The sequence below is a fragment of the Vitis vinifera genome, chromosome 17 (genome assembly GCF_030704535.1).
Source record: "Vitis vinifera cultivar Pinot Noir 40024 chromosome 17, ASM3070453v1".
Lineage (NCBI taxonomy): Eukaryota > Viridiplantae > Streptophyta > Magnoliopsida > Vitales > Vitaceae > Vitis > Vitis vinifera.
Window position 1 is genome coordinate 12,577,738 of NC_081821.1, and position 13,158 is coordinate 12,590,895.

The following is a 13,158-nucleotide window of genomic DNA, read 5'->3' on the forward strand; positions in this document are numbered from 1 at the left end:
CTTACATTCAAAATTTTGATGAGTCTAAAATTCCCACTAAAGCTAGACCTATTCAAATGAATGAAAAAATTTTAGAATATTGTAAACAAGAAATTGATTCATTAATAAAGAAGTTGTGCCGTTTTTTATGTTCAAAATGTTGTTGAACTAGAAAGAGGTGCACTTAGATTAGTCATTAATTATAAACCTTTAAATAAAGTATTACAATGGATAAAATACCATATTCCTAACAAGCAAGATCTATTCAAAAGACTTCATAGTGCTGTAATTTATTCAAAATTTGATATGAAATCAGGATTTTGGCAAGTTCAAATTAAAGAGGTAGATAGATAGAAAACTGCTTTTACAGTCCCTTTTAGTCATTATGAATGGAATGTCATGCCTTTTGGTCTCAAAAAAACCCCTTTTGAATTTCAAAATTTTATGAATGATATTTTTAACCCTCATTTTCAATTCATAGTTGTATACATTGATGATGTTCTAGTATTTTCTGATTCATTAGAAAAACATTTTGTTCATTTAAAGAAGTTTTTCAATGTAATTAAAGCAAATGGAATGGCATGTTCTGCTCCAAAAGTGAAATTATTTCAAACAAAGATTAGATTTTTAGGACATGAGATTTATCAAGGTAAAACAAAACCTATTCAAAGTTTAATAGAATTTGTTGACAAATTTTATAGTGAAATAAAAGATAAAAACCAATTGCAAAGATTTCTAAGTTGTTTAATTTATATTTCTGATTATTTAAAAAATTTGAGAATCATTTGTGAACCTTTATACAAAAGGCTTAGGAAAAATGACCAACATAGACTGAGCATCATACTAATTTTTAGTTATTAGATTTTATGTGATGATTATATGATGATACAACTAATGATGATGCAGGTAATGAATTTGTAAATATGTTTAACTCATATGAAGAACTGTCTATATTATATGTAGAATTATCTTATGAAGATGTAGAACTATCATGGGACCTAAGAGATCTGGAAGAACTACATCTACTTAATCCCTTTATAATATTACTCATTGCCATAAAAAAAATAATCACAACCTTGTCCTTAATCAATTCAAATAATTTCCTAAACAGGAACCACCACAAGCAGATCAACACGGGACTTACGCTCCTTTTGTCCTTAAACACCGCTATCTAGTTTGACCAAGCCGTTCATAGGAAATTCGATTTGAACTAAGTCAGAACTAAATTAGTGATTCAATATTGTTCCAACTCATAATACCACTCAATTCTCAAGCAGAACGTGACACTCTTGAGCTATCTCCACTTTTTTCAACTCTGCCTAGTGATGAAGTTCACTTCTCTATTTATAGAGAAATTTTCGGACTTGAGTCTTGATGAAATTGGCGTGCTTTAAAGTTTTGAAATCTACAATCAAGTCTTGGATAACTAGTTGCATTCTTGAAGTCTGTCGAGGTGAGTTTTCTTTTCTTGTGTTAGAGAGGTGTAAAAGAAATCAGAAGAGAATGAATTCTCTTTCTCCACGTTGCCTTTTGAAAATTACATTAGTAGACAAATTTTACTATTGAAATAGTACAATACTATTTGACACTATTCCCTACTATTTGAATAGTTTTTTTTTTTACTTGATAAATACAAGGAGATAGATGTACAAATATACAATTGTACAAAAGATTCTTAATATCTCTTTACTGAGCATTTCTAAGAGATATTTCTCAAAAACTTGTTAAGCTTCCTTTTCAATGATGTAATCATTTTTGTACTTATTAACAAGATAAGAAATTTGAGTTTTGAACAGAAGAATGATTTCTGGAAAATCATTTGCAAAGATAATCTTTTGAATATTGTCTTTAGTTATGAGATTATAATAAGAACTATAAATCTTAGAATCAAGGTTTCTTACAATCATTCTTGACATCCAATGTCTGATTTGTTTTTTGAGGCTGATTTTAGTACAAAGCCAAGATTCCTCTGTACCAAATAATTGATGTTTTCTATGATTGGATTTGAGAAGTTTTCTGTGATTGGATTTGAGAAGGATTAGGTGTTGAGCAAGGTAAACTCCTCCATCATTCGACCATTCAGGAGAATTACTTTCAATAATGAGTTCAACAGATTTGAAATCCCGGATGAAGGCATTTAAAACATAAACTGCTAATTTTATTCCAAAGCCATCATTTTGATTAGGATGAGAGAAAATTAGTTGATAAAGTAATTCATAGTCCATGAGGAGAGTAGGGGTTAGTTCTATGGACTCATTATTGAACTTGATGACTATTGGTTTGTATCTGTCTAAGTCAATGTTGGCTTTGCAAATACTGTAAGTAAGAGCACACTTACAGTCATGCATTTCTAGTGGAATTTCCCTACACAATGGATCAAGCTTTGGACAATCATTATTGGTGTTGCCATAATGAGTAATCAAAGTGAAACTCATTCCTTGAATAGTAACTCCAAAAGTACTATATGTAGGGACCCCTCCCCTTGGGAAACACGTGGCACGCAGCTCATAGTGACGCGTGGCACGTGTTATCAGCCGGACCATCATTATCCGGATTCCCCTAAGGATATGCATGGTGTAGACATCCTATCCGGACCGCCTCAAGGAAAGGCAAACGACGTTTCATCTTCTCCTATCCAAGGAAGAGCAAACGACGCTGGCAGAGCGTACACATCCGGATAGTCTCCACAACACATCCGGATAGTCAGCATGAGCCATCCGGATATAAATCTTCTGGATGGTCAATTAAAGTAAAGCGAGTCTTACACGCAACCACAACAAGCAGCCATGGCCCACATCCCATCACCTGCAGAATGAGAAGACAAGAGGAAGTGACAGCAAGTCACTTCCCACGATCATTCTGCATAATCGCTTCCCACGATCTCTGACGGCCGCATCACCTACCATAGTCTCTGACAGCCATTCATAGGATGATAGTGCTCCTACTAACACCTATTGTCATCATCACAACAGAAAAGATCTCCTCACCATTAATGAGAGGAACAGTACCCCTGAAGCTGGATATATATACCTTCGCACGAAGAAGAAAGGGGATCTCCTGGTAACCTCTTGATACCTAGAAAAAAGCCAACTAATTTATATATCTCTTTCTCACCATGGCTAATAAAACCATCGGAGGGTGCGTCCGGACACCCTGTCCGGATGCCTTTTGCAGGTGCAACCACTGAATCAAGAACCCCTTGTGTGTTGAGAATCACGTGTCCATCCATATAGCAGCAACGTGGACCATCGGATACGCGAGGCGACAACATTGGCGCCGTCTGTGGGAAACTTTTACTTTTTATTTTGATTCAGTCACTGGCAAAGATGGCCACACCTTCCCAAAGTCGATCATCTGGTAGAGAGGAAGAAGATAATCACGAATGGCGTCAAGCCATCGAAAAAAGACAGTTGGCAAGCGAAAAACAGCTAAAAGCTCTCCTCCAGGAGACGGAGAGGTTAAGGGAAGAAAATGCTGTGTTACGCATTCAAGCCTCAACATCAGGACCTCCTCGTCGTCAGCGCTCAAAAGGCCAGGTGGCAAACTCAAAGCCAGAGCCAGAATCAATATATCCTGGGTCAACAGGAGCTATCCCAGGAACGTACAACGCAAGGCCCCATGAGCCACGCACACCCATGCCTCGAGCTCCCCGTGAGGAAAGCTCAGATTCCACTCATTTCTCAGCAAAAAGACAGCGTGATAGAAAATCACAGTTGTCAAGTTCTATGCGCGCAAGACTAGGCCCACAAGAGCCTGGGAGATCAAGGCCACCAGCAGCCACAACCCGGGCGCCACGCCCCGATCCTATGATCGCTCCCATGGTGCAGAACGTACCTCCGCATCGTGACCCCATGGTCACCCTAGCGATGCGGAACGTTCATTCACACCTAGCGGAACGACCAGCTGGGAGAAACCTCCCAAACGAGCCACCCATTGGCTCCATCAGCAAAAGGCTGGATGACATGCTCTCCACGCCCTTTTGCTCTCATATCACCCATTACGAGCCCCCAAGAGGATTCCTCGTACCAAAGTTTTCCACATACGATGGGACCAACGATCCCTTCGATCACATCATGCACTATCGACAGCTTATGACGCTCGATATTGGCAACGATGCATTATTATGCAAAGTATTCCCTGCCAGCCTTCAAGGGCAGGCCCTCTCATGGTTTCATCGCCTACCTCCTAACTCTATTGACAATTTCAGGGACCTCTCTGAAGCATTCGTGGGACAGTACTTGTGCTCTGCTCGACACAAGCAGAATATCAGCACCCTCCAGAACATAAAAATGAGAGACAACGAATCCTTGAGGGAATTTGTGAAACGATTTGGCCAAGCCGTACTCCAAATAGAGGTTTGCAGCATGGATGCTGTCCTACAAATCTTCAAGAGAAGCATTTGTCCGGGCACTCCATTTTTTGAATCACTGGCAAAAAAGCCTCCCACAACGATGGACGATTTGTTCAGACGTGCTAACAAATATTCAATGCTCGAAGATGACGTGCGTGCAGCCACTCAACAAGTTTTGGTTGCCGGACGGGCTTCTAGAGATAACGCGGACAGGCATGCCAAGCCTCCAGACCGTCCAAAACCAGTTGACCGAAGACAGGACGGGCCGAGTCGTCCGAATAGGCCGCCCGCCACACCCCTATCCGTATCATACGAAAAACTTCTCCCAATGATCCAAGGGTTGTCCGACTTCAGGTGGCCTAGACCCCTCGAAACGGACCCATCCATAAGAGACCGCAGCAAGAAATGCGCCTTCCACAAAGACCATGGTCATACAACAGAGACGTGTCGATCCCTCCAGTATCTAGTTGAAAGGCTCATCAAAGCAGGACATTTAAAACAGTACCTCCGCTCAGATACTGAAGGAAGGGACGTATCTCAGCATCATAACTCTGAGGCCCCGAGGGCCCCAGTCGCCCCCAAGGCTGTGATAAACTATATCAATGGGGGCCCGTCTGACGAGGAATACGATTCCAGGCGTAAAAGGCAGAAATTGCTGCGGGCCGCGTCAATACGCGAGCGCATTAATTCCATCCGGCCGGGTCTTACTGGAGAGGGCCCTCGCCCCATAGATGGGACAATCATTTTCCCACCAGTAGATCCCACCCGGACGCTACAGCCACATCGCGACGCCCTCATCCTCTCTCTAGAAATAGGAGATTTTGATGTAAGACGTATCTTGGTTGATCCAGGCAGTTCAGCCGATCTAGTACAAGCATCAGTCATTGGCCATATGGGACACAGTCTCGCGGGTCTCGAAAACCCCGGACGAATCTTATCTGGATTCAACGGATCATCAACAACATCCTTAGGAGACATTATACTGCCGGTTCGAGCTGGACCAGTCACTCTCAACGTGCAATTCTCGGTGGTGCAAGAATTGTCACCCTTCAATATCATCTTGGGACGCACATGGCTTCACTACATGAAAGCCATCCCCTCCACATATCATCAAATGGTGAGTTTCCTCACCAATGAAGGGCAAACTGACTTGTATGGCAGCCAGTTAGCCGCTCGCCAGTGCTACCAAATAGCACGTGAAGCAGTCGCTAACCAGGAAGATGCATCTCCCCCTGAACCTAGCATTGCGCGCGACCAATAGCAATTATTGGGTCCGGTGGACAAGGATCCCCCGGTAGCAGATCCCTTACAAACAATCCAAATCTCAGAAGAGAATGATCACCTCACAAACATCAGTTCCCTCATGACACAAGAAGAAACCCAGAGCATACAGAATATCCTTCGAAGTAACCATGACATCTTCGCATGGACACATTCGGATATGAAGGGAATTCATCCCTCTATCGCCTCTCACAAGCTTAACGTCTTTCCAGCAGCCAGACCCATTCGACAGAAGATTAGACGATTTCACCCGGATAGACAAAGAGTTATCCAAGAAGAAATTAACAAATTGTTGGAAGCCGGATTCATCAGAGAGGTATCTTATCCGGATTGGTTGGCAAATGTAGTAGTGGTACCAAAGAAAGAGGGCAAATGGCGAGTCTGTGTTGATTACACCAATCTCAATAATGCATGTCCAAAGGACAGTTTTCCCTTACCGCGGATAGATCAAATTGTGGATTCCACTTCCGGGCAAGGGATGCTCTCTTTCTTGGATGCCTTCTCCGGCTATCACCAAATTCCCATGTCTCCGGATGACGAAGAAAAAACAGCATTCATAACGCCACACGGCCTCTATTGCTACAAAGTCATGCCATTCGGACTCAAAAACGCTGGCGCCACGTATCAAAGATTGATGACTAAAATCTTCAAACCTCTGATAGGCCGCTCGGTCGAGGTATACATTGACGATATCGTGGTTAAAAGCAAAACTCGAGAGCAGCATATCCTCCATTTACAAGAAGTATTTTACCTCTTGCGAAAGTATGACATGAAGCTAAATCCTTCCAAATGTGCCTTTGGCGTGAGTGCTGGCAAATTTCTGGGATTTATGGTCAGCCAAAGAGGCATAGAAGTCAGCCCGGATCAAGTCAAAGCAGTCATGGAGACACCTCCTCCCAGGAACAAAAAGGAGTTACAACGCCTCACAGGCAAGCTCGTTGCGTTAGGACGTTTTATAGCCCGCTTCACTGACGAGTTGCGACCCTTCTTCTTAGCGATACGAAAAGCTGGAACGCAGGGATGGACGGACAATTGCCAAAACGCGTTGGAAAGAATTAAACACTGTCTTATGCATCCGCCCATCTTGAGCAGCCCCATGCCAAAGGAGAAGCTATATATGTATTTAGCTGTCTCAGAATGGGCAATCAGCGCCGTTCTATTCCGCTGCCCTTCGCCAAAGGAGCAGAAACCTGTCTACTATGTCAGCAGAGCTTTGGCAGATGTAGAAACCAGGTATTCAAAAATGGAGCTAACAGCCTTAGCTCTTCGAAGTGCTGCTCAAAAGCTCCGCCCCTATTTTCAAGCTCACCCAGTGATTGTACTGACCGACCAGCCCCTTCGTAGCATTCTACACAAGCCAGATTTAACTGGGCGAATGCTACAGTGGGCCATCGAATTGAGCGAATTTGGAATCGAATTCCAACCCAGATTATCCAAAAAAGGCCAAGTAATGGCCGACTTCGTGCTCGAATATTCACGAAGACCCGACCAGCACCACGAATCAGGTGAACAGGAGTGGTGGACTCTACGAGTTGACGGAGCCTCACGCTCATCAGGCTCTGGAGTTGGGCTCTTATTGCAGTCCCCAACTGGGGAACATCTGGAGCAGGCCATCCGGCTGGGATTCTCCGCGTCTAACAATGAAGCAGAATACGAGGCCATCCTGTCCGGATTGGACCTCGCTCTTGCGCTATCCGTCTCCAAACTCCGAATCTACAGCGACTCGCAACTAGTGGTAAGGCATGTCCAGAAAGAATATGAGGCTAAGGACTCACGCATGGCGCGATACTTGGCCAAAGTAAGAAGCACCTTACAGCAATTCACCGAGTGGACAATTGAAAAAATTAAGCGAGCTGACAACGGGCGCGCTGACGCCTTGGCCGGTATAGCTGCTTCCCTCCCCATCAGAGAAGCCATTCTATTGCCTATCCATGTACAAGCCAATCCCTCTGTCGCAGAAAATTCCACTTGCAACTCCATTGAAGCAAACCAAGCGGATGATCAAGAATGGACGCATGATATTGCAGAATATCTCCGGACAGGAACTTTACCCGAAGATCCTAAACGAGCGCACAAAATCCGGGTGCAAGCTGCCCGTTTCACCCTGATTGGAGGGCACCTGTACAAGCGATCCTTCACAGGGCCTTATCTTCGCTGTCTTGGGCATTCAGAGGCCCAGTATGTGTTAGCTGAGTTACATGAAGGAGTATGCGGAAATCATACGGGAGGACGATCCCTAGCACATAGAGCTCATTCACAAGGATACTATTGGCCAACAATGAAGAAAGACGCGGCAGCATATGTCCAAAAATGTGATAAATGTCAAAGATACGCTCCCATTCCACATATACCATCAATCGCATTAAAATCGGTCTCAAGCCCATGGCCTTTCGCGCAGTGGGGCATGGACATAGTGGGACCCCTCCCAGCAGCACCCGCCCAAAAGAAATTCCTTCTTGTCGCCACTGATTACTTCAGTAAATGGGTAGAAGCTGAAGCATATGCAAGCATCAAAGATAAAGATGTTACCAAGTTCGTATGGAAGAACATTGTTTGCCGTTATGGGATTCCCCAAATCATCATAGCTGACAACGGTCCACAATTTGACAGCATTGCATTCAGGAATTTCTGTTCGGAATTGAATATCCGGAATTCATACTCCACGCCACGTTATCCTCAAAGCAATGGCCAGGCGGAAGTCACAAACAAAACTCTAGTCAATGCCTTGAAGAAAAGGCTGGAGCGAGCCAAAGGGAAGTGGGTGGAGGAACTACCCGGCGTCCTGTGGGCCTATCGGACCACACCCGGACGACCAACAGGAAATACTCCTTTTGCCCTCACATATGGAATGGATGCAGTCATTCCCACTGAAATAGGTCTTCCTACTATCCGGACTGATGCAGCAAAGCAAAAAGATGCCGACACGGAACTAGGAAGAAATTTGGACTGGGCAGACGAAGTCAGAGAAAGCGCATCCATCCGGATGGCAGATTATCAACAAAGAGCATCAGCGCATTACAATCGAAAAGTCAGGCCCAGAAACTTCAAAAATGGTACGCTAGTACTTAGAAAAGTTTTTGAAAATACTGCTGAAGTAGGCGCAGGAAAATTCCAAGCCAATTGGGAAGGACCCTACATAGTGTCTAAGGCAAATGAAAATGGAGCCTATCATTTACAAAAGCTAGATGGCACTCCGTTACTCAGACCATGGAATGTGTTTAATTTAAAGCAGTATTATCAGTAGAAAGTGTACACAAGTGCAAATGAGAAAGAAGTAAGTTTTATTGATATGAGTAAATGTAAATTACAAAGAGACATCCGGACCACAAAAATATACAGAAGGAAAAATTACAGCAGAAAAATTGCAAGAAGATATAAACTATCGGGGAGCAGGTTTCTCATGGAGCTTCTTTTCTTCACTTGGAGGAATTGAAGGGGTATCTCGCTTTATACCGTTCTTCTTCATGCAGCAGCGATACCCAAAGATAAATGTATCATCCACTTGTCTCTGGTAATCCGCTGCAAGTTCCTCCCTTTCCACAGCAAACTCCCGTTCAAGTTCCTCTTTTTGCACATCCAGACGCAGCTGCAAGTCTTCCTTCTGTTTCTTTTCATTCAAAACTTCTGTCCGGAGTCGACTCAATTCATCCCTTAGCCGGGCTGCCTCACCCTCCGCCTCATGAAGGCGGCCCGCAGTTGATTCTTCTTGACCCTTTGCCTCAGCCAACTCCACCCGGAGGGCTTCATTTTCCTCTCGCATGGTGGATAGACTGGCCTCAGCCTCCTCCATTCTCAGACGCAGTTGATTTTCAATCTCTTGGTGCCGAGAGGAGAAGGTCCTCATATAGTCTGCGGTCTGCAGCAGCTGAGTAAAAAGAGCGTGTTGTTGAGACATGCTGCGGAGGCCCCTCACCAGCTAACACACAAACAAGAAAAGCAAAAACATAAATCATACTACAACAAACACATCAGTGCAACAAAAAGTCAAAAAGCAAAAACACAAGACAACGGCGTACCGTTTCTATCATATCAAACATCTTAGCAGAGGGCTTGATGGCTTTCCAGTCAGGAGTAATCTGCTTTAACTTAGCTTCCAACTCCGCGTAGCTGAAAGGGCTAGCGGGAGCGGCATCATCAGCAGATTGCTCCTCGGATGAGGAAGGAGAGGGTAGCTCGTGTCCCGGAATCGGAGCCCCCATATTTTCGTCCGGGCACATAGGTCCGGATGCATCCTCAGCCGGAATTATTGCCGGAACGGCTGAGGTCTCAGTAGCCATCTCCACCTCGCCTCCATCCGGATGAGCGTCATGGGCAGAAGCGCAACTAATTTCAATCTCTTGCTGCCGCTCTTGAAGCCGCTCAAAGAGTCCGGACTGTAGATCGCGCGTCAAACGCGGCTTCTTGAGGGGAGGCTCTTTCACCAGGACTATAGCCAGGCGATCCGGGTCGTCGGAAGGCTGACTTTGGCTTTCTGCCCCCGCTTCCTCCAACGGGGCCGTTTCAGCTGCATCCGGATTGAGGTTGCCCGGATGGTTGATAGATGCAGCTTCCTCAGCCACGTTGGCTAGAAGCGCAGCCGCGACTAAGGAGGGACCTGAGTGATTCAACCCCGACATGCGCCCGGGGCCGCTTGAGATAGAATGCGGAGCAGCATTTACTGGCTCCTCTATCATTACTTCCCCCTCATAGGTAGTTTGTGGAGGAGGAAACTCCTTGGGAGGAGTGGGTTCCTTCGCATCCTTCCCATGCTTCTTCACCAGCTTCCCCCTTTTTCCTGAAGTTTTCTTCGGAGGGGAGTCCGGACCCCGCTTCTGTCCGGGAGCCTTCCGGATAGTGCCTTCAGTCTTTTTCTGATCTCTATCCTCCAGGAGCTTTCGCCGCCTTTCAGCGTCAGCTTCTTTAGCTTCCTGATAGAGGGGGAGCTCTTTCACTGTATAATGCTCCCCAGGCACTATCTCATCCTTTGCCAATTTCCTAGGAAGGATGTTGATAACATATTCCTGGGGCTCCCGGACGACCTCTGTCAAATTCCGCGCCGAGAGCAATGTTTTGTAGGCCCTCTCCTTGGGATCTATTTCAAATAATTTGCAGACACAGGCAAAGGATGCCTTTTCCACCCAATCCACAAGGTGGCCCCTCAATTCCAAACCTGCATTGTCAGCAACAAAAGGTGAGAATTCCGCCCGGAAAGATCAGAAAAAATCAGCAAAGCAAAATCTAAAAAAAAAAAAAAAAAAAAAAAAAAAAAAAAAAAAAATCGCAAAACAAGATTACCCGGAATTTTTAGGGTATAATTCGGAGAAAAAGGCCTCGACGGATGCTGCGATAGCCCCGCCCATCCACCCCAGACTGCCACCAGCCCCTTCGCCCCTCCCTTTGTCGAATCTGGCAGTTCTGTCACCATTTGAAGGGAGGGCAGGTGAGCGGACACACTGAAGATATCATTCTTTGCTTTCTTCAGGGAATAGACAAAGAACACTTCCAGTAGCGTCAGGTCGAGGCTGTACAGCATGTTGATGATGCTGCATCCCATCAGCACCCGGACAAGGTTGGGGTGAATAAAGATGGGGGGAATTTGAGAGAAGTGGAGGAATTCCTTGAACAACGCCGGCAGAGGGAACCGGAGCCCCGCGTTGAATTGTTCCTTTGTGAAGAGGATAGCGTTTTTTCCACCTTTCTCAGTAGGCATAGCCGCCTCCTCGTTCACCAGGTCTATCAATACGTCATGGGGGATCAGGAATCGCTCCCGGAACTCCTTCGCATTTAATTTGTCTATCGCCTTTTCGCTAGCCTCGCTGACCCGGACAGACGAAACAATCTTTTTTGGAGCCATTTCTTACCACAAAGCCAAAGCAAAATCTACACGCAAAAACAATGCAAACGGTTCAGACCAAGCAATCAGAAAATACACAAACCCTAACTCAAAGCCGTCAGAAAAACCCCTCAAAAACCCCTCCAAACAACAACAAAGTACCAACATTCAACAACAATTGCAAACGACTCGTCCAAAACAATGCCCAAGCAAGCCAGAAAGCAAGTGTAAAGAACCAGCAAACGCAACCAAAGGAACGGCAGTAGCAAAGAGATACGTACCAAATACAGCACCGAAGAAGAAGAACGGGTACCGCCTTGATACGAAATCACCAGCAGCAAACCAACAAAGTTGCGATACAAAAGCACTGGTACAAAAGAGCTTTCGGAGTCTTTTTTTTTTTTTCTTTTTCTTTTCTCAGAAAAGCAAAGGGCGTAGAAAAAGCAGTAAGAAGAAAGACTCTCAAGAGAATGCAGTAGGAAAAAATACAAAAAGAGGTACAGTACCCTATTTATAGCAGGACAGCCCCTCGGAAAGCCAAACCAACAGCCATGTTATCATTGAAACGACATATTGTCTGGGGATACGCAGGGTCGGCGGCTCGTCATAAAAAATGCCTTTTTGGCTTCCGCACCCCCACTCGCCACGTGGCCCAGTCAGACGAAGAGACTTCTTCAGTTTTCAAAAGCCAGTTATTTTTAACCCGCCCATTTTTTGGGCAAAATAGGCAAGTTAAAAAGGGGGGCAATGTAGGGACCCCTCCCCTTGGGAAACACGTGGCACGCAGCTCATAGTGACGCGTGGCACGTGTTATCAGCCGGACCATCATTATCCGGATTCCCCTAAGGATATGCATGGTGTAGACATCCTATCCGGACCGCCTCAAGGAAAGGCAAACGACGTTTCATCTTCTCCTATCCAAGGAAGAGCAAACGACGCTGGCAGAGCGTACACATCCGGATAGTCTCCACAACACATCCGGATAGTCAGCATGAGCCATCCGGATATAAATCTTCTGGATGGTCAATTAAAGTAAAGCGAGTCTTACACGCAACCACAACAAGCAGCCATGGCCCACATCCCATCACCTGCAGAATGAGAAGACAAGAGGAAGTGACAGCAAGTCACTTCCCACGATCATTCTGCATAATCGCTTCCCACGATCTCTGACGGCCGCATCACCTACCATAGTCTCTGACAGCCATTCATAGGATGATAGTGCTCCTACTAACACCTATTGTCATCATCACAACAGAAAAGATCTCCTCACCATTAATGAGAGGAACAGTACCCCTGAAGCTGGATATATATACCTTCGCACGAAGAAGAAAGGGGATCTCCTGGTAACCTCTTGATACCTAGAAAAAAGCCAACTGATTTATATATCTCTTTCTCACCATGGCTAATAAAACCATCGGAGGGTGCGTCCGGACACCCTGTCCGGATGCCTTTTGCAGGTGCAACCACTGAATCAAGAACCCCTTGTGTGTTGAGAATCACGTGTCCATCCATATAGCAGCAACGTGGACCATCGGATACGCGAGGCGACAACACTATAGTCAACAAGAAATTGTATTATATGTTCTTACCTAGCTTCCCCTATAGCTTGAGCCTTTTGACTTATTATCTGTCTAAGGTCTTGAGGGAGATTCAAATTCTTTTGCTTGAAAAATGAAAATCTTGATTTTTGAAATTCTAGGCTTTTATTAGAAAGTGTTGGAAATTCATTTTGAAT

General features: G+C 45.0%; 1 protein-coding gene across 1 annotated transcript; it reads right to left on the minus strand.

Moving 5' to 3' along the window:
• Nucleotides 1-8,875: 8,875 nt before the first annotated feature.
• LOC132252770 (uncharacterized) lies at nucleotides 8,876-12,773 on the minus strand. The gene is made up of 4 exons (XM_059733970.1): nucleotides 11,705-12,773; nucleotides 10,886-11,470; nucleotides 9,628-10,760; nucleotides 8,876-9,527 (listed from the first exon to the last, which is right to left on the minus strand). The coding sequence occupies exons 2-4, from the start codon at nucleotides 11,442-11,444 to the stop codon at nucleotides 8,991-8,993; spliced, it is 2,229 nt and encodes a 742-aa protein (XP_059589953.1). The 5' UTR covers nucleotides 11,445-11,470; nucleotides 11,705-12,773; the 3' UTR covers nucleotides 8,876-8,990.
• Nucleotides 12,774-13,158: the final 385 nt, after the last annotated feature.